Source organism: Gouania willdenowi, chromosome 24 (assembly GCF_900634775.1).
Source record: "Gouania willdenowi chromosome 24, fGouWil2.1, whole genome shotgun sequence".
Taxonomy (NCBI): Eukaryota; Metazoa; Chordata; class Actinopteri; order Blenniiformes; family Gobiesocidae; genus Gouania; species Gouania willdenowi.
This window is the reverse complement of record NC_041066.1, coordinates 8,487,101-8,511,131: the sequence shown is the minus strand read 5'-3', so window position 1 is coordinate 8,511,131 and position 24,031 is coordinate 8,487,101. Positions and strand designations below refer to the sequence as shown.

Below are 24,031 nucleotides of genomic sequence, written 5' to 3'. Positions count from 1 at the left end.
AATGCCCCAGTGACACGTACGGGGTAATGGGCCCTATTTATATATTGGTATGTTCCAATGATTCGGTACCACCAACTGTCACAATATTTGACTCACAAATAAATGAGAAAACGACTTTGATGGAAATTGCCGAAAAAAAGGGGCCAGATTGTGAAAGGCATAATCATAGTCTATGTTGAAATACCTTTGAAACAATATATCACACAACTATGTTCCCATAAATTTGGAAATTACCAGAAATGGGGGGTGGACCCCCAGGCCCCGTTTTAAAAAAGGGCTCAGAGTGTCTCATCATATTCATACCAAACTGCATTACAATCTAACAAGAACTAACGGAAGAGTACTCATTTGAAAAATGGGCCCCCCTGGCAGAAGAAGAAGAAGAAGAAGAAGAAGAAGAAGAAGAAGAAGAAGAAGAAGAAGAAGAAGAAGAAGAAGAAGAAGAAGAAGAAGAAGAAGAAGAAGAAGAAGAAGAAGAAGAACATAAATTCCTATTCAACTGTAACAGTTCACTGTTATTTACACATCAGGTTCTAATGCAGGTACAAACACTGTACACATGTAATATGAAACTCTACACTGAAGGAAGCCAGGGAGTTCATATGAAAAGCACATAAACAGACACACAGTAAATTAATGATAATTTAAAGTTAATTAAAAAAAAAACAAAAAAAAATTATTATCATTATTATTATTATTGAAAGAAGACCTGGGTTTAATTTCCAGGTGGACCCACTGGGACATTTCTGTCTAGTTTGCATGTTCTCCCAGCATGCATTTTACAAAATGATGTGGTGTTTCACAACCAGGATCCTTGGGGAACAGATTTCTAAATTGCTGTTGGGTTTCAGCTCATCATTTGTGATCAGGGTAAAAGCAGATAGAGAAGATGGAATGGATTCATTTATACACACACGTTCCACTTTAGTGTTACGTAATGGCGATGCTGTGTGAAAATGTGGCTTCATCAAGCATTGCGATCCTGTGTTAGTGCTTACACAACACACACACACACACACACACACACACACACACTACACACAGGTGCATGAATGACCTCCCCTCTCCATCACTCACACCCCCCCCCTCCCCCCCTCCCCCACAGACACACACACTCAGATGGTAGAGTCCGGGACGGAGCATCATGGCGATAGACGGTAGGTACTCGTGTCAGGTGTCCTACGAGACTCATGGGAAACTTTACCCAGCCGGTACGGACTAAAACACGGTTGATATACCGACTGCCATGTGTCGTATCGGAGGAGTGTGTGATGGAACACTGTTGACTCACTGACGCCGCGGGTACCGCAGTGCCACGGAGGAGAAGGACGGCCGACAGCCGCACTGATGCAGGGCGGCCGGTCGCGATCCCTCCGTGGGATGAAGCTGCGCGCGCTGGAAGTGATGCTGAAAGTCACCGGAGACGAAACCGGACGATTCGATCAAACGAGTCACGTTATTAATAACCTGGATTCATCTGTGACCGGTTAAGATGTCTATTTATCATCAACTCTCAGTATAATGTGCCACTTTGCGTCACGTGACAGCCACTTTTGTTTTTTGTTTTTGTGCATCGGATAAGGACTACTTTTCCCAGCGGATGAATAACACGTAATATGCATTTTGGAAAACAGTCCGTTTGTTGTGTTAAACTGTTTCTGTGGCGCGGGTTGTTGACGTTCTCTCTCTGCTATGTGTTACTGACATTTAGTGGACAGACCAAGTGAAAAATCTCCCTTTAAAGCAGAGTTTTTCAACCTTGGGGTTGGGACCCCTTCTTCTGTCGCCTGGAGTTGCAATAAAATTCGACCGATATTTCTGAAAAATTAAAATAAATTTAAAAAAAATGTTTTAATTATTATTATTATTTTTTAAAAAACACACAGTCTTGCGATGGACTGGCGTCCTGTCCAGGGTGTACACCCTCCCAACACTAGGGTGGGGGGTGGGGGGAAAAAAAATAAAATCACATTAGAATCGCAATTCTAATCATCCACAATTTTGAATCGATTATAAACTTCACCAATCCATTAATTTTTTTTATTTTTAATTGCAAGTCAAATAATACAAGTAGAAAAACAAAACCAAAACAACAACAACAAACAAAAAATAAAAAAATAGTGACGGGCCCTTAAGTTACATTCTCCATAACGCACAAATATTTCAAGTTTATTCTCATAAGATTAAGACTTTATTGTCATAAAATTACAACTTTATTCTCCAAATATTACAACTTTATTCTCGTAGTGCCAAGATTAATTTTTTTAATGTGGCCCTAATCCGTCATCTTATTATTCCGTTTTTATTTGAATTAATTTTAATATTACATAAATGTACCTGGCAAACCAGGGGTGTTAAATTCATTCATTCATTCAGTCAAATCATTTTAGGCCAGGGGTCAAAAAAATGGACCAGTTTGATGACAAATGGGTTGCTGAGAAAATGTGTAATTTCAACATCATTGTGGCTGGGTTTTTACTTCCACATGTCAAAGATGTACAGTATGTAAGGCACAGACAATATTCAAGCAATAAATGAAGCAGTCCCTGAAATACGCTATCTATATCTTAATTTCCTTGATTTTGTGACCAATATTGATTTGATTTGATGAAAATTTTGTTGAGTAATTTAAGGAAAATTGCAGTATTTTGGAAAAACTGAGAGTTCTTTCAACAACTTGACCTTAAAAATGACTGCCATCATGTGATATAAGCGTGGGAAAACTGTGAGCCCTGCAAATATTGTGGAGTTTTATTACATTTGTGTATTTGGAGAGGCTGCGATATCTGCAACTGCATAATTTCTGTCATATTTACTTTCTCCTGCGGGCCTAACTGATTAATTTAAGGAACCTGTTTTGGCCCCCGGGCCTTGAGTTTCAGTTTAGCCTCTGCATTCGTTTGCAGTCACAAGATTAAACCAGATTATGAGAGAAATTGGACATATTTGTCTGTTTGCTACACTTGCTAGTAGGGGTGTGTATATTGCCTGGCATCTGGCAATACGATTCATATCCCGATACATAGATCATAATACGATACGATGCGATATATCCCGATATTAAAGTATAAGGCGAGTATTGTGTTTTTTTTTGTATATATGACTTAAGAAACAACTAATCTGTAAATGTGTACACCTTCATGAGAACATTATGTATGAAATATATTTTATTGGCATATTTTACTCTCAAAACATTGGCTTTAACATGTCATGTGCCAACAACTTAAAATAAAAAAACAACATACAATCTGCCTGTGGCTTTGAAACCAACTTTGACTTTAGTGCAACTTAACTGAGGTATACGCCTAGAACAACAAATAAATGTAGAAAGTTAATACTTTATTTTTATGAATTTATTAAAAAAACACAAGCTGGTCAACATGTCCAGGTTTCAGCACTTCTTTGTGCACTTACAATGTCAGAGAATTGCGCGACGTAATGTTGCGATATTTCGCTGAATCGAGTTTTCTAAACACCCCTACTTGCTAGACATTCAGTCACCAGATCTGGGGCCAGATTTTAATGAAAGAGAGAGAGGAAAAACCCGGTTTACTTTGATTGATTTTCCTGTTGCAGAATGTGAACTTTGTGTTTTCCATTCATTTTTCTGTGATCTGTGAAAATTGGCGGCTCTGCAAGTCTTGTTTTATTTGTATTTAATCTCTGTTGTAGAGGAATAACTTACACGGGGGGAAATGAACGATTAAATGAATAAATGTAAGTGTTCACATGTACTTGTGTGTTGTGACAAAATGGGGCAAACCCACAGCCAGAACAAAGGAAACAAGGAAAAGGAATAAGGTCACTCGAGGCTGTAACAGTGTGTATTAGTAAAGTTGCTGCACCAGGAATAACTTTGATACAGGTTGGCTCAACTGCTTGTTTTGGGACTGGTTTGTTCTCTAACTTACAAGAGAAATATTCTAAACCTAATTGAGATTTTTTTGGACCAATATTGCGATTGCGATTCGATTTGAGATTTTTATATTTTATACATTTAAATTTAAACTGCTAAAATGATGAGTGAATGAAGTCATGTTACTTGTAGACTGTCAAACAACATTTTCTTGCTGAAATTGCCCCGCATTAGAACAAAAACACATTCATCTACTTTAAAAAATATTTGGTCTTATGTGGTCAGCGCCGTCTTCTGGAGGAATCATTGAGCGTCTGTCTAAACACTTAAGGATCTGCCTTATAAAAACTCAGATCTTTTATTTGTTCCAGCTCAACCTGAGATCAAAAAGCTCCACCATTCTGATTGGTGAACATCACTCAAACGTTAGAGGCAGAAGTAAAAAAAAAAAAACCTCAGCCTCTTGAGGTTACGTTATTGCAGTTGTCAAAACCTCGATTGCGATTCGATATCGATTAACCTTGCAGCCCTAGAACCTACAGTATTGTCCAAATTACCAGATGATTCCGAGTGCTTAGCAACAAAGGGGATGCAGTCATCTGACCTGCAACTTTCTTTTCTTTTCTCTTGACACAGGAGGGGGGAGAAACTGTGATGTTCATGAGCTCATCTGTGCCAGACGCGGTAAGATTCCATTAAAACCAACCTCTAACATGTCTATCTGTTCATCTTCATGAACTCATAAAATCATTTAGATTTGAGTGTGTTTTTGCTTGTTGGTTGGTTACCCCAACAGCTGTAATGTTAACCACCACTTCCTCCTAAATGCTGTATATTAAAAAAAAACAACTTTTCCTTGCGGTAAAGTTTTTCTTTTCAAAATCCAAACCTCTGACGGAACAATGTGTGTGAATTATGTAAAGGATATCAAGTTTTCATTCTCATCAGCAATAGAAAGCAGTGGTGTGTTCATGATTTATTCAGCGTGCAGGTTTTGTTTCTTATCGGAGGTTCATGTGTAAGCAACATTTCCAGAGTGACTGCACTTCTCAAGCGTCACAGCTTCTAAAGTTTAGCCCGCACTGGTTGAAAAGGTTCAAATCAAATTAATATGTATTAAACATTGACAATTGTTGTGCTTTATCAGTGTAGAAAAAGGGTTCTTTCCTGTTTAGGCGGGGCTACGTTAAATCAAAATAGAATCCTGTTTCTTTTAAGCTGTTATTTATTGAACACCACATGCTCCAGTGGTTGCGCTTTCATTGTCTGCCATCTTGGTGGAGTTATTAGTTGCAATCAAAAGTCAGATTATATCCTTTGGCCCAGTTTGGCTGAGCCTTGGTTCATGCTAGTCAGAAGGATTTCATCTTCTGCTGTGATGCACAAAGTGCTCGCACTGAAAGAGGATGAGTTTGGCTTTTGGAAATCTGCTAAATCCATCCAATCTGGCTTTAAAAGAAAAGACAAGTTCATCCTAAAGTCAAGCAAGGGTTAACAGTTTCAAAGGGCACGTTTCTACACCGCCCTACCTTGCTGTTTACATTGATGGAGTCATCAGGTGAGCTTTAAATTATTCAGCCGCCGTTGACACTGTAGGGCCGTGTATGAAGTGTCATCACAGGCCGGAGGGCAGAGACTTAGCTGTTCATCCCCAGCGTGCCTGCACCCATCCACTCCACTGTTAGCAGTAAGAGTCGCTCCATAAGCCTGGCCTGTGCCGGAGCAGTCTAAGCATGATGGGATTGGATACATGTCGGATTAATCTGGAGTGAGGCGTCTTTGTTTTTGCCTGTTCTGTGACCTTTTTCTATCTTTAGCAGAAGAAGTACTGCTGCTAGTGCTTTTTGGGAGCAGAAGATAGTCTTATAGAGGAGGTAAGCCTCTGCTGCTGCTGCTGCTGCTGCTGCTTTACTGTCTCTTATCTTATCAACTGTACTCAGCTTTCTGGGCATTAATCATTATGGCAGTGTGCAGACGGCTGTGGTAACTGATGACTTCAATGGTGTTTGTGAAGGTTGTTCTTTTGTCTTATGGTAATTCTGCTAAATATAAACCATCATAGTTCAAAGTGGCTGTTCTTTCTTGAAACTGATGAGTTGAGAGGTTAGGACTTTTAGGATGTTAGTGAGTTATCTGTCAGCCATTTTAGATTAGGAACAGGTCACTGGCTGTGTTCGAAATGTCATACTAACGTACTACTCATACTAAGTGTGCGTTCACATTAGATAGTATGGAAAGGTTGAGTACGCGAGAAATACCCGGATGTATACTGTATCAGGACATTTTTGAAGTATGCGCAGTGGGTACACTAGTCTTACTCAACCGTCCCATGATGCATTGCGAGTGGAACATCAAATCGTCCTGGGACTGGCTTCAAGCTAAAAGTCAAACATCCCCTTTTCAAAACAAAAGCATCTCTTCTTGTCTTCTATTAGTTTTTTTAAACCCTTTTGTAAAAAGTGCTCTTGTTTTGAAATTACCTGGAAGTTTTGTCAGTAGCACAATGGTAGGTCTCCGAAAAACTCCGAAATGTCGGCATGAAATGTGTGTCCGCAAGTTTCAAAAGACCACATGTTGATATTCTAATTGGTCACTTTCTCACTTAAAATGCTTTCTGAACTTTTAAAGGTGGAGAATCAACAGAGATATTTAGCCTCAGTGTGCTTCAGGTTTTTCTCGTTGTAGGTTCGAAATGCATCTTGGGAAACTTGGAAGTATACGTCAGTGGGAACGGTCGTCATCCTAACCATACTTATAGTATATGGTAGACAGTGTTGAGCAAGTTATTTTCAAAATGTAGTTAATTACATATTAGTAGTTACTGTCATTTTTAAAAGTAATTAGTTACATTACAATATTACTGTCTGAATTGTAGAGTTACACTACTTTTGAGTTACTTTCACCAAAATAACCGCAGAAGTATGACTAGCATTCTAAAATGCTGATTATATATCCAGTGGAGGGTGATGTGGTATAGCATAATAACTGTGTATGTTACTAACAACTTAATTTAATAGGTACAGTGAAGGCTCTAGGCGCAATACAATAAGTAACAATGACTGTCAGAATCACAAAAGCAGACAAAGTTAAAGTCTGGTAAGTTATGATAAAGATATCGTAAATATTTAAAGTCTAGGCCTATTCATATGAAACACAATAGAGCTAGAAACAACTATAATGTAACCTATAGCCTTATGACAGTTACAGCTACTCTTTTATTCTCTTTTTTCAGTGTGCTGTTTTTCACTGCTGCTAACATGGTGACCAGTAAAATTGTAACACTATTTTCTATGAGCGCTCAATACAAACCAGTCAAACCAGTCACGAGATAACATGACCACCAGTCAAATTGATGACGGCAGTGGCGGCTCTGGTTAGCTCTGCTATTGTGTTTAGCTGCCAGCTAGCAGCATTTCTACTGTGAATGTCTCTACAAAAAGCACTTCTAAACCAAAAACTTCTACACCGCACATTTAAGAGCTGGAATCTGATCTGTATGAGCCTCAGTCTCAGCCATACGACACGGTGCCAGAATACTTTAAGCCCTACCTGGTTCAAGTAGCACGGCAGACCGAGAGAAACTTCATTTCTGCTGCTTTGTCACGCCTGCATCTCGTTCTGTCAACTTGGTGTTAGCGTGGCACCAGTCCAGGTGTTTCTTCAAGTTACTGGTGCTGTTTTTCACATCTCAGGTTAAAATGCGTAACGCACATTACTGAGATTTGTAACGGGTATAATATTACCAAAATTGTATTAGTAATGCGTTACATTACTGCATTACAGCAAAAAGTAATACTTTACTGTAATTACGTTACTTTTGTAACGCATTACTCCCAACACTGATAGTAGACAGTATATACTCATTGAGTGCATAGTATGGAGTGTGCCCTTTCGAACACAGCCACTGTTACTTAACTAATCTTTGGTAGTAGTTGACTGAGGTTGAATGGCCAGAATCTTGATGTTGATTTCCTCAAAAGAAATCCAGTTTCCTTTACATATTGACGTGATGTTGGTTCTTGTCCTGATGAGTGGTTGGTTAAGTTTTTATTGACTTTGGTACTAACTATGTTGTGAGGGCTTCCATGGTGGGATTTTATCACCTTTCTGTGAAATAAAAAGAAAAGGTTCACACTGAGTCACTTTCTCTTTATCTCGAAGGAAAGAACCTCTTTAGGTTCAAACAGCTCAACTCCACATTTGATGGTTCCAAGCAAAACACAACCATAGTTAAAAACCACCACCATACATGTGTATGTCTTAAAGCTATTTTCTAATAATTGATTTGACGATTATTCAAACTTTGTACACATACTGTATCAGCCATTAACATCACACATTCTCATGTTCCTGGTATTGCATGGGCCACACTTAACCTAACGTCCATCTCTCTCAGTGCAAACTGTGAATTGAGTCCTCTGATTTCCAAAGCTATCATCATCAAAGGTTCCTGCTCTCAATAACCGCTCTAATGCCTCATTGTCTTAGTTTCTTTGCGACCCAATCAGATATTGTTCTTTTCAGAAGGATAAAGGCCCTCTGAGGCACTCATAAAAATAGCATCGGGCTGCATGGGTACATGGAGTATGGCTGGCCTACATATAACTATGTAGGTTATATTAGGTACGCCTTTGAAGTGGAAACAGTCATTAAATGAACCTTGCCGAGAAAGAGAATTTCCCCAATGGAAAATGGCTCTCATCAAGGAAAAGTTATTCAAAGATTGTAACAGATGATAGTGTTTAAGATTTTAAGGGGAAATCAAGAGGTTAGAAGTTCTGTTAGTTTACATGTTGTTTTTAGCTGACAACCATCTCTACTTTCATTTACCTCCTCATTAATATATATGTCCAATATGTTACAAGTAAATGTTTCTCTCCTTTTTCTGAGTGTAACTTTGGGTTTTCTCTTCTCTCCATCTTTGTTTTGGTGTCCCTGTCCTTCCTCTTCCCTCCTCTCCATGTTTCTCTTCTCCTCCTCAGTCTCTCCTGAGCTTCTGGGTGTCCTCTCTTCCATTGCAGCCTTCATAGCGCTGATGGTTCTGTTTTTTCTTTACCTCAGCAACAAGCTGTCAGTGGCGAGCACAGACGATCTGTCACATCTCAGTGGATATACAAGCAACCATCCAGGTACAGAACACACTCCCAGAGTCATCAGACAGGCTGCTTTCACACGCACAGTGGATAGGATGGTGTGGAGTTAAACCGCTGGTGATTTTCTCATTCGGTCAAACATTAGAACTGTAACCCGAGATTTAAAGTTTGTTTCCAAAAGACAACACTTTTGGCTGAAAACTGAAAATGCACTTTTGGACCAAAACAACTTGTCTGAAACAAGATGTTGGGAAAACATGAGAAAACACCGCGGCCAGCACACGCTTATCCGGATTATCCGCTTATCCGGAAGGCCAGTATATCTGAGTGAAAACAATCAAGTTAACTCTTAGATTTATTCAGATCTTCTGCAATCCATCGCGACTGTAATTGATTTACGTTATAAAATTGAATTATCTGAATGTTGGAATAAAGCAAGAAATAATCGCACTAGAGCTTTCATTTTTTGTTAGGCTTAATTTTGTTTGTTATACCATGGGCTCGGGCTGGGTTTGGACACTGCACAGTAAATAAATGGTCAGGTGATGTTTGGATAAGCGCGAGAAAGACACACGTACCATCTGTAGCGGCGCATGAAGCTGCTTCTCATCTTTATAGTTGTATGCAGAATGAGGGACTAGTAAATAGACCCATTTCATGTGACGTATGTAGGGATAGACAGATATGGATTTTTTAGGGCCGATGCCGGTACCGATTTTTTTTCCATCAGCCTTAGCCGATGACTGATACGGACTGCTGATTTTCTTGAGCCGATATTTGGAGCAGATACTACTTTTGCTCCCTCAATTTACATCATAAAAAGTACACAATGATAGCAAATGGTACGAGTCTCAATTATTAAAAAAAAGAACATTTATTGAAATTAACAAAGGTGAGGTAGAACGACAACAAGTAAAAAATATTTAATAAATATTAAAAACAGGTGATGTAGAACAAGAACAAGTAAAACATATTTCTGCTCTCTGTAAATAATGCGGAAATAACGCAGCAGCCCATATCGGCCGATGCCGATACATGTAAAAAAACGGCCGATAATGTTGACCTATCACTAGACGTATCCATACTAAATTAGGTGCATGCGCACGCAGGCTCGGTGAAAAACAACCGGAGAACGACATTGTACTAGCGATTGAAACACTTTTTGTATAAAAACAACACAATGCCATCGTGTTGCGTTATTGATTGCACAAATAGGAGTACCAACAATCCAGGACTTCAATTTTACAACATACCGGCTGGTGAGCACCCTTTTCAGAAGAATAGACAAGACTAATGATTGCGTGCTATCAAACAGAGGCTGGCAGCTGACGTATCTGACACACACACACATACGGAGAGAGAGAGCACTGAAACATTCTGGATAAAGTAAAAATCAGCTGGTTTATGATAGAAATAAACAGCATAAAGTTGCCAAATAACCATGTTACATTTGTTCAGAAGCGATCGTGTAAATGTAATCGCTGCTGAGGCGATGGTGCACGGGGAGCAGACGGAACGCTATCTCAGTTTGGATCCAGTATAAAAATCTGTAAATGGACTGATATGCAGATATGTGACAGTGAGGAAGAGATTTAATGTAGAGATGGAAACTCATCTGTTGAAACTGATCAGAATACGTGGAAATACATGGAAACCTTTGGTTTCGAGTGCAGCAGCCCGTCTACCTGCCCGTTCATAACAAGTAGTTATAAGCATCTAGAGACGTAATGCTTTTAGGTTTTCTTTCGTATATACACTGGGTTTTTCTATCAGATATGTATAAATGTCTGGCCATTGAACATTGGGTCAGGAGCGCACATCGGATGACCACTCGTTTTTGGGAATGCTGCACGGGTCTCGCAATCGTTCAGTGTGAGTTTCCTTAAATAAGCAACCGCGTCCTCAGGTGACAAGCTTTCTACATACTTAGAACTATTGTCAAGCCTTAACAGCTGTTGATTCATTGCCAATGAGTATGCGCGCGCACGTCAGGCACGTGTCTCATGTTTGTCCACATTGAAATGGGTCTATTAAGTTGAATTATTAAAGCAACTTGCATCGGATTAACATGCGCACACAGATGTGTCGGGTTGAAACAGGTTCGGGCCTAAAGAGGCATCTTCTTTATTCTGGTCGGACAGGTTCGGGTCTTATTCTGTAGGGCGTGGGCGGGGACGAGTCTTCTTTTTTCGGCACAAGTAAAGCTCTCGATCGCTCAACACGAGGGATGCGGAGAAGCCGCTTGGAGACGAGTGGGAGTGGGAGACTGTGATAAAGCAGAAAAGTAGCTCTTCATCAACAACTGAAATGCACTTTGTGTTTTTATGAGAGAACTGACTTAATTTGAGTACAAAGTCATAGACATGAATGCAAAGGCACTAATGACTGGCAAAATAATTTCTTTCTGTTTTTTGGGTCTCGGCCTTCACTTTCGGTTTCGGCAAATCATTTTTATTTTGGTGCATCCCTTATTCTCAGCTTTGTCTTATGTCTCTATTTGCCAGCGGGACAACATTATAAAGAGTATGTAGAATAATTCTATATGTTAATTCGACTACAGAAACTTGATGACCTTTGCGAGGTTTGGGAGAAAAATGATCAGTGTCGGTAATCAGCCAAACGAGTAGTAAAAATCAGATATCAGCCAAAAATCTAATTCTGTTCATCTCTAGCTTTATGACAGATATTTATATCCTTTGCTATCCCTGGAAAGAAATGAGTAATTTTCTGAATCTTTTTTTGGGAGATGTATAAAATCGAAGTCAGTATGATTAGGACTTTAATAAAACTTAGATTTGAACCCTAATGCCTACATACATTTTGCTATCAGTGTGTTAAGGACTGTGGCACTGCACTGCAGACATGGCCTTCTTCAAAAGCTTCCAGCAGAACCTTCCCTCTGTCAATATCTCCTCCATCTTGGACTCAGTCACCAGTCGTGTGGACGATCTGGCCACCGCTGTCAGCGATGCCACTTACGCCGTCAGCGACCAGCTCACGGAGCAGGTTACCACCATCATCAGTAAGGTCCAGGAGGACGAGGAAGGGGAAAATGATGAGACGGGTCAGGCATCCTCCACTCAGGAAGGTAAAAGTGGCGTTAAAAGCATGTGGCAAACAACCAAAGACTCAGACGGTCACACTAGTGCTAAGAATAACCAAAGCAGTGATACAGCAGCGAGAGACTGCACTGCCAATCAGCTGGAGTGGGAATGGAGGGACGGATGCTGGAGAGTTAAAAGGACGCAAGCAGAGTTAGAGGAGGAAGCAAAGAGGAAAGAAAAGGAAAAAGAGCTCCAGGAGCAGAGAGAACAGAGGAGGAGAGAGAGGAAGGAGAGGCAGCGGGAGAAAGAAGCTTTGAAAAAGGACGAGGAAGAAGAGAAAAGTGATGATGATTGTCAACAGGCCGAGGAAGAGAAAGGCAGTGAAGAACAGTCGGCTGCTCAGGTGAAAGCTGACGTAACTCCTCTGCATAGTGAAAGTGAGAGTCCTTCATCGAAGCAGGAGGAAAACAACAAGGGAGAGGAGGTCCAGGACGGTCCTGAGAGGGAGGGAGACGACGAGGAAGAGCTTGAGCCTTCCAAATCTTCCAAAAAGAAAAAGTCCGACAAGAAGAAGGGGAAAGCATCCAAAGAGGAATCAAAGAAATCAGGCAAGGCCTCGGAAGAAGAGAACAAAAAGACAAAAAGCAAGAAAGGCAAGAAGAAGAAGAAGAAGAAGAAGAAGAAGGAGAAGGAGAAAAGCAGCAAAGGTCAGAGCGTGTGCTGGTCTTTTTCCAACTCTTCTCCTCGGAACTACTCGTCTTTCCTAGTCTAACGTGCACGTTCTGATGGTGCTGTGTTCCTTCAACATTTACATAACAGAGTGTGATGTTGAGCATTCACTATTTACTGGATGTTTGTCTTCTGTTCTTAAAATGTAAAACCTGCACTTACCTTTGATCTGGACCACCTTGTGTCCCTGTGCAGAGGAAGCTTTTTCAGACAGTGAAGAGGAGCACAGCCCCGAGGCCGCTGCCTTGCCCAACAGCACGTCAGCATGGAGCAACAAAGCCAACCCTGAGCAGGGAGGATACAGCAGCGAGGCCTCCAGTGAACGGGGTGAGCACATGGTTCATAAATGTAGAGAGGACACACATGAGTAAAAGGTAATAATGAGTTCCAATGGAGAACACAAACACTGATAATGAAAGAATAGAAAGATATTTTATTTTCTCCATTAACATTGTCAAACAAAACTAAATGAATTAAACTCCTGAATGAACAGTAAATGCAGCTGGAAAAAAAAGCATAAAATACAAAATACAATTAATAATAAAATAGGATAACACTGAGAAGAACAGACTTTCATCATAAAATGTGATTATCCAAACAAAGCTCCACATTATCAACATTCATGTCAGTATTTAGAATAATGACCAATCTGAGCATGAATAAAGAAAAGAACAAAGTTTGTCGGTTTTATTTGCTATTTTGTGTACATTTGGAGTCTTTTAGTCCATTTACAGTATGTCGTCATTTTGTGTTTTTGGAGTCATGCATGTGTCTTTGTGTATTTTTCCATGCTTTAGTATGTTTTTTGCTGTTATTTTATGTATTTTTCTTAATACGTTATTGCAGTAATTAACAAACAAATTGTCATTTTCACAGATAACGGTCATCAAAAGTACACTGCATTTTCTTTTGTTTTTAATAAAACAAAACAGACCAAAACAGAACAGAACATGGAAAAAAAGGGAAAGCAAAAGTTTAAAAGACATAAAAGGAAATCGGGGATGAATAAAAAATAAAAAAGTGTAAGTGCCTTTTGTCACACATCTTTTGATGAAATGATGTAATCGTGTCGTCTACCTAATCTATTTTCAGGGTAAATTGTATTCATTTTGTGCAAGTTATCTTTAACTTTTAATGTTATTCTTTCATCATCTAAAGTTTGCTCTACCGTTCTCAACCATAGATTTATTTTGGGTGAAATTTGTTGTTTCCATGTTCTTGTGTGTATTTTTTGATCATTTTGTGTTTTAAAAAAAATAATTCATACATTTTGGGGGTTGCACAATACTTGACCGAGAGCCACCAGCCCAGTTGCGCATGTCTGCTTTAGAAATATACAAACAAATGTTGAACAAAGACTATTTATAGACCACCGTCTGCGTTCCTTCCTGTTTTATCCGAGTGTGAATAAAGGTACAAACACTGCGGCAAAAAAGTATTTGGCAGCCACCGATTGTGCAAGTTGTCCTACTTAGAAAGACGAGAGTTCTTTAAAAACCATACAATGTGATTTCCTGTATTTTTTTTTCACATTCTGTCTCTCACAGTTGAAGTGTACCTATGATGAAAACTACAGACCTCTCATCTTTTTAAGTGGGACAACTTGCACAATTGTTGGCTGCCAAATACTTTTTCCCCCACTGTGAATAAATTCCCATTAATGATGCAGACAGTATCCTCATTTCTCTCACACCCAGAAAAGTTTCAGTTTTCTCCCATCCCAGGATCATACCTTTGTTTTTCTAGAGGTGTACTGGCGGGTACACTCACTAACACATGGATACCATTCCACTGAGGCAGTAAACCTAATGATGCACAAAGTGCTCACAGACATACAGACTTCATAAAGTCCAAGGCCTTGATGGATTTGATAGTGCTGTCAAGAGATGAAAAAAATTGTGCGATTAATGAATCATTCTCTGTAATTAATTAATCGAATTAATCTTGTTTTTGATCGCACCTAAAAAATGCTGAGGAACGCCCTCAACTTGAGGTGTTTTCATTTAAATTACATTATTGTGGCAGATCAAAACATGATGTTCAACAAAGTGGCTTTATAATGTCATTCATTTTTTGTTTGTTTTTAACAGACTAGATGCAGGCGTAGCCATTTACATTCTGCTGTGTTTGAGATTAGTCGCAAGGGCTATGTGTCATATTGATGTGTACTTTTGTCAATCTCCAAATAATAGAAACAAGTGATATTAAACATCATATGTAATGCTAAAAGGTAGCACATCGTAAACAGTAAGAACACTTTTCTGACACCGAACTTGTTGCTTTCTCTCTCCTTCAGATAATAATATTCATCCATTGAGTTTGTTCATTTGTCAGTCACGCCGTGTTTGCAGCATGTAGCAGTTAGCACTGTCCGAGTGTCCGCGCTAGCTGCTACATGTTTAGCATTGAGGTAATAGCAGAAGCTGCAAAGCTCCGGTGATAAGGCAAACTCCTTCTTGCACACAACGAGGCTTGTGTTTTCCATCCGGTGTTTTTCAAAGCCAAAATTAACGCAAACGAAGTCTCCCGTCTTCTATTATAGTCTGCGCATCAGTATTATTGGAATCCCAAGACCTCTTGAAACAAGAATGGTTCTGCGCTGTTTGGAGAAATGATTAATGGCGTTAGTTTTTTTAGCACGTAAATTTGTCCTATAATTCCTCCGCCCCGCTCTACAAGGGCCCAGTTTGGTTTTTGCCTTTTTTACCTCTTCTTATGACCCATTGTTTCATATTTCTTATCTATCAAATGGAGCACTGCTCTTGTGGCTTCCCCCCAGTACTCCAATGTGATATGTTATTGTCTTTCTTTCATGTTTCTTGGTAGGGATTAAAATAAAAGTTCTTTGAATTTGATGTAAAAGTAGGATGGCTCAGGTTTTTCTTTGTGACACTACAATAGAATTCCTACTGTTTAAAGTTATTGCAGGATATATCAAGATTTAAACACCAGCATTGATTAACTGGGATGGTCTCCCAGTTTAATATGACTCTGAGCTCCACTGTGTGTCTGTGTATCCAGTAACACTCCATCAGTATCACGTTCCCCCTCCTGTGTTCCTCTTTGTTGTGAGAGCAGCCAACAGTATCCAGAGGATAAAGAAGGAGTTATCCCTCAGTGAACTGCAGCCTCCTCCGTACCAGGACGCGGCCCCCGAGGCTCGCCCGTCCTCTCGATGCCGATCGGATCGGCGCAGAGGAGTCCGGAGGGCGACGTCCATACAACGCTCCACCAGCCCACACGGCTCTAGTGAAGTCAGCGAGGACCACGACACAGAGAGTTACCTGAACAAAGGCTGTGAGGAAGACATCCCCAGTGACAGCACTGCTGTTGTGGGTCCAGAGGTGTGATCAGGCAACACATACACAGTGTTTGTATCGTTAGAAAGCGAGGTTGAACTTGTACTGTGATTATAGTGCAGGGTTAGATAACAATCACTTAGACATTTAGCTACAGTTATGGGTTGAAGGGAAAAAGCAACAGTTGGATTATAGCAGGGTAGGAGATCGCTCATATAAGGGAGCTCTAAAGGTGTCTTAAATGCTGCTCGCTAATGGGTCATTCCATACAATTTCCCACGCACTTCAGTCACAAAAAATTCAGAAATTTTTTACCAATTGTGCCCTGATTGTTCAATAGGCACTCTGTACATTTTTAGTTTGATCAGAAATACTTTTTGAGATATGGCTAATTTAGTGACGGGGGTATGTGTTGATTTTTATGCTTCCTTAATTTTTTTTTATCTGTAGTTTCCAATATCTCAGAGTCAGGAACTACATCACAGGAAACTGAAATTAGGTACAGTCCACCAGATAGGATGTATAGCAGATCTTTTTGTATATTCTGAGAGAGTAGGTGGAGCTGTATTACTGTACCAAATTTCAGTTTCCTATGTGATGTAATTTATGAGATATTGGAAGCTGAAAATGGAAGAAAATACACGGATACACGACAATCAACACATACAACTAAGTGGTCTATATCAAAAAGTATTAATCTGATCAAACTAAAAATGAGTTTGTTTGTTTGTTTGTTTGTTTTTTTAGGATGCCCCATTAGCTTAATCATTAGCTATCAGCTATTCTTCCTGGGGTCCATGCCGATTAAATAATCAAAGAACAATTGGTAAAAATTTCAGAATGTTTTGAGACCGAAGTGCGTGGGATGTCCTGAAAATGTGTTGAAATGACATGGAATGACCCATATGCTAGTTACTCAGTAAGTTCACCTGTTCTTTTATAGATAAAATGTTCATAGCAAAAAAACTTGGTCACAGATACATGTCATTAATACTTATCTGATGTCCAATAATATTTTTAGGATTATTTGTATGTTTAAGAAACATGACAACATTGGAATCAGTGATGTGTAAACTCTAATATCATGGCAGGGGATCATATTAAGAAATGCTGTCATGGTAACACGATCAGATGACTAGTCACATGACACAAAGGCATATTCAGTGTGTGCCTCAATTTTTTGTTAAAGTTTTGCGTTCTAAAAAAAGGAGTTGTTCTGATCTCAGCCTAAGGAGACAATTCCTTACTTTTCTTTGACGGACAGTGATCTTTGATGTTTTCTCCACAGGATGTTACTGGTTCTCTGCACCCGTTGGCCTACGAGCCCGAGCCCTTTGCCAAATACGGCACCCTGGACGTTGCCTTCGAATACGACTCCAGCGAGCAGTGGTTGGCCGTCACGGTCACCGCGGCGACCGACATTCCCGCCCTTAAACAGACGGGAAACATCTCGTGGCAGGTCCACCTGGTCCTGCTCCCCACCAAGAAACAGCGAGCCAAGACGGGCGTGCAAAAGGGGCCGTGTCCCATCTTCACAGAGACGTTCAAGTTTTCCAGAGTGGAGCAGGACGCTCTGGGAGATTACGCTGTACGTTTCAGGCTCTACAGCATCAGGAGGATGAAGAAGGAGAAGGTGTTGGGGGAGAAAGTTTTCTACCTGACCAAGCTCAACCTGCAGGGCAAGATGGCTCTGCCTGTGACTCTGGAGCCTGGGACTGAGATCACGGTTAGCTTAGCACACTATGCACACCCATCCTCTTCTACACACATGCACCTCCTCCTCTGTACACCTCCATCTCCTTTTCTACACACCTGCACCTCCTCCTTTGTGCACCTGCATCTCCTCCTCTGTACACCTGCACCACCTCCTGTACACACCTGCACCTCCTCTTTTACACACTTACACCTCCTCCTCTACACACCTGCACCTTCTCTTCTACACACCTGCACCTATTCTTCTGCACACCTGCACCACGTCCTCTACACACTTACACCTTCTCTTCTACACACCTGCACCACCTCCTCTACACACCTGCACCTTTTCTACACACCTGCACCTTCTCTTCTACACACCTGCACCACCTCCTCTACACACCTGCACCTTTTCTACACACCTGCACCTCCTCTTCTACACACCTGCACCCCCTCTTCTACACCTCCTCTAATCTGATCACCTGTGCACTTGCAGGGCTGTAGCTCTCTGGTCAGCGTGTCTCGTAGTGGAGAAGCGTTGTCCTGCCGTGCTGACGACTCCTCCGTGCCAGAGATCCTCCTGGGCCTCATCTACAACTCAACCACAGGACGCCTGTCGGCCGAGGTCATCCAGGGGAGCCACTTCAAAACCCCAGCGTCCGACAAACCTGTCAGTGAGTACCGTGCATGAGCTGCAGCTGCACATGTTGTGGCACTTTGTTTGATGGCGATTACTAAAAGAAGTGCTGCTCACCCTAGAGTGCATGAACGCTCACCTCCTGCTTCCTCTCTCTCTCTCTTCTTTATAACGCTTTGTGTGCCGTGGTGTTGTGTTCACTTCAGACGGGCTGTTATGTTGTGTCAAACACTTCGTAGGGGGGCAGCTGTATGTCATCAGAGGTAAGAGAACAAACAGTAATTCAAAGCTTCTTTTAAACTAGGATTGTAAAATAGGAATTAAACCAAAATGGGAAATACTTGTATCATATACAAATATAAATATTAGCATCCATTCAAAATAATACAATTAAAAAACGCTTCAACTCGGGCTGCAAAAATTTGGGAATTGTCAAAGTTGGAAACTTTCCATGGAAAATAATGGGAATGTTTCTAAATTGAAGGTTGGCCCACAACAGGAATGTTAAAAATATAGTTTTGAAAGACATTTTAGCATCATTGAGAATATCAGCATCAGTTATTTAAAGGTTGCCCCAATTTCCAATTAACTCCAATAAATAATTTGTATGAAGAGTTTATATTTTTGAACATTCCCAATGTTCCCAAGCTTAAGCTCCCGTGGAAATTTACGACTGCATTTGTAACTTTATTTTAAATGAAGAATGTATAAAAGTAATGCTTACTTTATTCAGAATCAGAACCAGTTTTATTGCCAAGTAGAGTTTTCAGACAATACAAGGAATTTTACTTGGTGGATGGTGCAAAAAACTAATGAGAAATAGTATAATAATAATTATCTTTGTACTCCTCACATTGGATATTTTTTAATTACTAGTTTGGCTAGCTTTTTTTATTTTTTATTTCACATTCTGTATTACATATTATTTTTCTGATCTTTATTTTTAAATGAATTTTCTTGGGTTTCATCATTTTACAATTTTATTTCTAAATGTAATTAATTCTTAGTAAGTCTGTTCTCTGAGTTGTTTCCTCTTCTTAGTCTGACTCCAGCAAACAGAAGATAAAACAGGAAAAAAAGAGTTTTCTATAAATTAGAGATATTTTTCCCTCCCTGGGACATCAGTCGGCCAACATGTGGTGACTGAATTCAGCGCTTTCTTCTGTTTATACTGAGTTGTAGTTCTCGTCTGCCACCACTCGATGGCGCTGCCTCACCAACCCACTTTCTTTTCTTTTCAGACACCTACGTGAAGTTAACCATGCTGGACTCCAAGGGGAAGGAGATGTCCAAGTGTAAGACGGCCGTGTGCCGTGGACAGCCCAACCCCACCTACAAGGAGACCTTTGTGTTCCAGGTGGCTCTGTTCCAGCTCTCCGAGGTCTCTCTGGTGGTGTCCGTGTTCTGCCGACGCAGCAGCATGAGGCCCAGGGAGAGGCTGGGCTGGGTCTCCCTGGGCCTGGACAGCACCACCGAGGAGCAACTAAGCCACTGGACAGAGATGAAGGATGCAGAGGGACAACAAGTGTGTCACTGGCACACGCTCACAGACACATAGGACGACGTAGGTAACGACTGTGGTGGAAGCTGTAACTTTGGAGTTCTTGTAGGGCTGAAGGCACCTGGTCCACCGTGTGAAGCATGTGGAGGACAGGTTCTCCTCTTCACTGCCAGATTGTAGGAATCCCTTTTAATCTGAGGCTGCAGATGACAAACAAACAACTGAGCAACGCTGGCTCTCCTTCACAGCAAAAGAAGAAGAAAATGTGCATGCACCAAGTGTTTACAGGACGATGCTCAAAACATTGGACCTCGACTTTCCTCCTTTTTTCACCTCCAGGCTTCTCAGCTGCCACCAGCATATCAGACGTGTGCGTCAGTCCGAGCCACTGACACACACACACATACGACTGTTACAAAGGGCCTAAAACATGCTGCAACGCACTCTGTACAGTGTCTTTACAGTGTTTACATGCACACGGCATTATGCAAGAATCACCTGACACGTACGAGTCGCAGTTTACCACATTTTTCCTTCCAACACTATGCATCAGACGTCACTTTATCAAAGAAAGCAGCAGCAGCAGTAGCTTCCTCTCCTGTGGAACAGATTGAGCCTTTTTCAGCTCAGCCATGTTCATTCATGTAGAAACACAGCGCTTCACGCTGAGGAGGGAAATGTAAACCTAGCAGAGCGGATTAGCGTGTCTGCTGCAAAGTGAACAACGCGCCGGGAGAAATTTAGAGCCGAGCTTCTATTCTTTTAGTGACAAATAAGTAGATTTTTTTTTTTTTTTTTTTAATTTGTTTTTAAAAAAAAAGAACACATCTGTTGAGATTAGCTTTAGCCTTTGGCATCTGTCACTGTGTTAGATTGTAAAGCAGATTTAATTCCTCCTGATTGTTTCGCAGCGTTTAACGAGACACACACGCCTCGCATTCCGGCAGAAAAAGGGGGAAGAGCATCCAGCGTAGCGCTTTTATTACACACTTACTTTGATTTCACACCAGTTAGTGCTAGAAATAGGACGAGTGTTTCCAATGTTCCTGAGACCGAAAAGCAATAGAAAACAAATGGAAAAAGCTTTTGTAATCCACCAGTCTGCAACTCTGAGCCTCTTTTAGTAACTGAGGGGGTCACTAGTTTGTTGTGTCTGTCATTTTGAAGCAGAATACTTCAAATTAGCCATCAATGAAGACAATCAAACTTCCAATTTATCAAAAAGGTGAGCAGTATTTAGTTGAAATTAGGGGTGTGCAGTACAAAATGGTATAAAATACAATTCATTGAATTTAGTTTAAACTTGCAAGAACAAGTAATTGGTACTAAACTGTAATTCAAGTACCAATATCAAAAACAAGTGGAATGTTGATCAAACTGTTAATGTATGTTTCAAAAATGTTTTTTTTGTTCCTACGATAGAATCTGATGAATTCTTTAAAAACACACATACAGTATCTCTATAAAAGTGCCCAGTATGTTTTATGAAAATAAAGTGCTAACAACATCCAAGCTAAAATGCATCAAGGAGTGACGTTGTTCAACAAGGTCTGATGTGGTTCACTGACACCTAGTGACCAAGCATTTACATGTTATGTATATGTTAGCGCAATTAAATGGTTTCTTTTCCATTTTAACAACATGATAAAAAAAATCCATTTTGACATTTTTTGGATTGATACAATAATCGCGCCGTGAAATATAGCGATATATCGCCGAATCAATTTATTTTTTCTTATGCCCTTAGTTGAATTATTTTATAAGATAGATTAGATAATTTCTCCGTATAACACAGGTTAACTGAATTTTATCCACCATATACATAAAACTATGCACTTCAGCCATATCGTAGTAAATGGTTCAGACAAATGTCACTCATGAGGATATAGACTTGATGATTTAAAATATTTAAATCAGAAACATTGATCACTGACGGTTGGTTTGGTTGATCAAAGCCTAGCAGGTATTTCATGTCACTCTGCGTCAAGGTTGGGGTCAGTTGCATTTTTTAATTACAATTACATCTTTAACTATCCATGTTGAATTACAAGTCAATTATGAATTCACTGACACGGAATTTTTCCAATTACAATTATTATTTATCCCCTGCAAGTCAAATACAATGATGTCCTCAATTACTGAAGTTAAAATTCAATTAATCCCAATTACCAAACCTTTAATAAATAATGACATAAAACATAAAACTGTTTGCATCTCTTATGACAACGGGTCAGTTTTGACTCATGTCTAAACATCTTACATTGCTAGGCTTCCTAATCAGTGAAAATATTTGTATTAAATTGTTGACGTGGGCGTCTGAGCCTTTTTTCTGTCCGTTTAACTGAATTTAAATTTAAAAAAAAAAACATAAAAATGGTCAAAGGATTTTTAAGAGAACTGACAGATAATGGGGAAACTTGATCTGAAACATATTTTAATAATTATTAACTATGTGTAAGTCATAGAACTGTAACAAGGTTTGCATTAAATCAATTGTAATTGACTGTTTTCATAGAATTTCCAGCCCATTACAAAGTCAATTATCTGAACTCAATTACTATTAATAATTATGATTAAAACAGGGACAGGTTTATTTTTTTTCAATTACAATTATAATTGACAATAACAGCTCCAGGTGCAGGATGTTGAATCTATAATGAGGACAGGAGTCGAGTCATGTTTTAACAGTGTTGAGGTGTTTTTTTCATTTTTATTTTCATTCAATGGCCTTCAACAGTTTGACGCTGCCGTCAGTGTTTGCACACCTGGCTGAGTGACTGGAGCTGCACAGGTGAACTGATCCCACCCTGAGCAGCACAAAGCAGATGTGCCACAGCTGCTGAGCCCCCGAGAAAGGGTTAAAGACTCAGACAGGTACGGCCATTATGAGGCCTGCAGGGCTTCAATAAGTTTAGACACAAACCTGAAAAACAAGCCACACAATTTAAATTCTAACACTTTTTCCACTGCTTGCAGCCACATTTACACTCATTTTAGCTTCTCTTATCAGGGCTGGGTCAAAAGGGAGTTCATTTCCCAGATGAGAATAATATAAAGAAGTCATAACCACCTCAAGCATCTGTCTGTCTGTCTGTGGCACAGACTTATTTGTGCTGCTCTGGAATGACAAATATGTGAGAGCAGCAACCCTTTCAGGACCTCTCTGACATTCAGAATAATAAACTGTTATTTTATTGCATGTCTCTCCATCGGTTTAAAAAAAAAATATTCATAATATGTTCAATAAATATACAGGAGTTATTAACTCTGACTCGTCATCATTTTGAGAAAAAAACACGAGTTTGAATACCATCAGAGACCACATCTGTGCTGAGCTTTCAATTTACAATACATGATGGGTTGGCCTCTTAGAAAAGAAAAAAGTACCATGTTGAAGGTTTTGTTGGGGCGTACCAGACTGTATCCCCTGTAAGAGGCGTTCACACTGAGGTGATCAAAACAATGTTTACTTTGTTATTGTACACTTATTTATGTATATATGTTATGTTGATACTGTATACATATTTATATACTTGGGACTGAAAGATATGTCATAGTTGTACTATTAACTAACGGCTTCAGGACGTAAAACACGACATGACGTATTTCGAACAAAAATGACCATGACGTCATCAACATGCGATTATAGAACGCTTTCCAAATAAAACTACAAAGATTTTTCTCATGATACTTTTTTTATTCTGTGGCACCAGTATTGGAGGTACTGGAGTTAATTGGTGGAGACAAGTCAGAGGTGGAGGATTTGTTAGACATTGATGATCCTGTGGAGGATTCTGAATATCAACCCCCGGAACAGGAGTCTAACAGCAGCAAAGAGGACAGTCGAGGGTGTGAGGACCCCATTCCACAGCCCTCTCAGCCTATCAGAGGACGTAAACTTCTCTGCAATGTATGTGTAGGACGTCGTTCAAATGTAACATTGCCACGTCACACACTTCCAGATGTCGCTCTAGCTGTTATTTTATATTTATTTTTACGTTTAACTATGTATTTATTCAGTGACGTGCCCTTCAGGGTAGGCAAAGTAGGCAGTGCCTACCCAAGGGTGAATTGATATTTTGATTATTAGTTTTAATTATAATATAATGATTTCCATTTTCAATAGCCTACAGCACCTATGCGTTTGACATCGTCTGCATTTTGTGCGTTTCATAGCCCA

General features: G+C 39.9%; 1 protein-coding gene across 6 annotated transcripts; it reads left to right on the top strand.

The window, feature by feature from the left end:
• Positions 1-1,096: 1,096 nt before the first annotated feature.
• syt14b (synaptotagmin XIVb) lies at positions 1,097-21,095 on the top strand. 6 transcript variants are annotated; one of them, XM_028439577.1, is made up of 11 exons: positions 1,109-1,157; positions 4,493-4,540; positions 5,674-5,730; positions 8,918-8,985; positions 11,780-12,700; positions 12,918-13,049; positions 15,801-16,066; positions 17,310-17,747; positions 18,210-18,387; positions 18,557-18,613; positions 19,592-21,095. In XM_028439577.1, the coding sequence occupies exons 5-11, from the start codon at positions 11,812-11,814 to the stop codon at positions 19,906-19,908; spliced, it is 2,277 nt and encodes a 758-aa protein (XP_028295378.1). In that variant the 5' UTR covers positions 1,109-1,157; positions 4,493-4,540; positions 5,674-5,730; positions 8,918-8,985; positions 11,780-11,811; the 3' UTR covers positions 19,909-21,095. The 6 variants fall into 6 exon arrangements, with proteins under 6 accessions (XP_028295377.1, XP_028295381.1, XP_028295382.1 ...); XM_028439576.1 differs by lacking the exon at positions 5,674-5,730 and having other exon boundaries at positions 1,097-1,157; XM_028439578.1 differs by lacking the exons at positions 1,109-1,157; positions 5,674-5,730 and adding an exon at positions 1,430-1,611.
• The last annotated feature ends 2,936 nt before the right edge of the window (positions 21,096-24,031 follow it).

Coding starts and splice junctions, on each gene's coding strand:
- syt14b (XM_028439576.1), top strand. CDS start 11,812: ATGGCCTTCTTCAAAAGCTTCCAGCAGAACCTTCCCTCTGTCAATATC. Junction 13,050..15,800: donor CGAGGCCTCCAGTGAACGGG/GTGAGCACATGG, acceptor TTGTGAGAGCAG/CCAACAGTATCCAGAGGATA. Junction 17,748..18,209: donor AGCCTGGGACTGAGATCACG/GTTAGCTTAGCA, acceptor GTGCACTTGCAG/GGCTGTAGCTCTCTGGTCAG.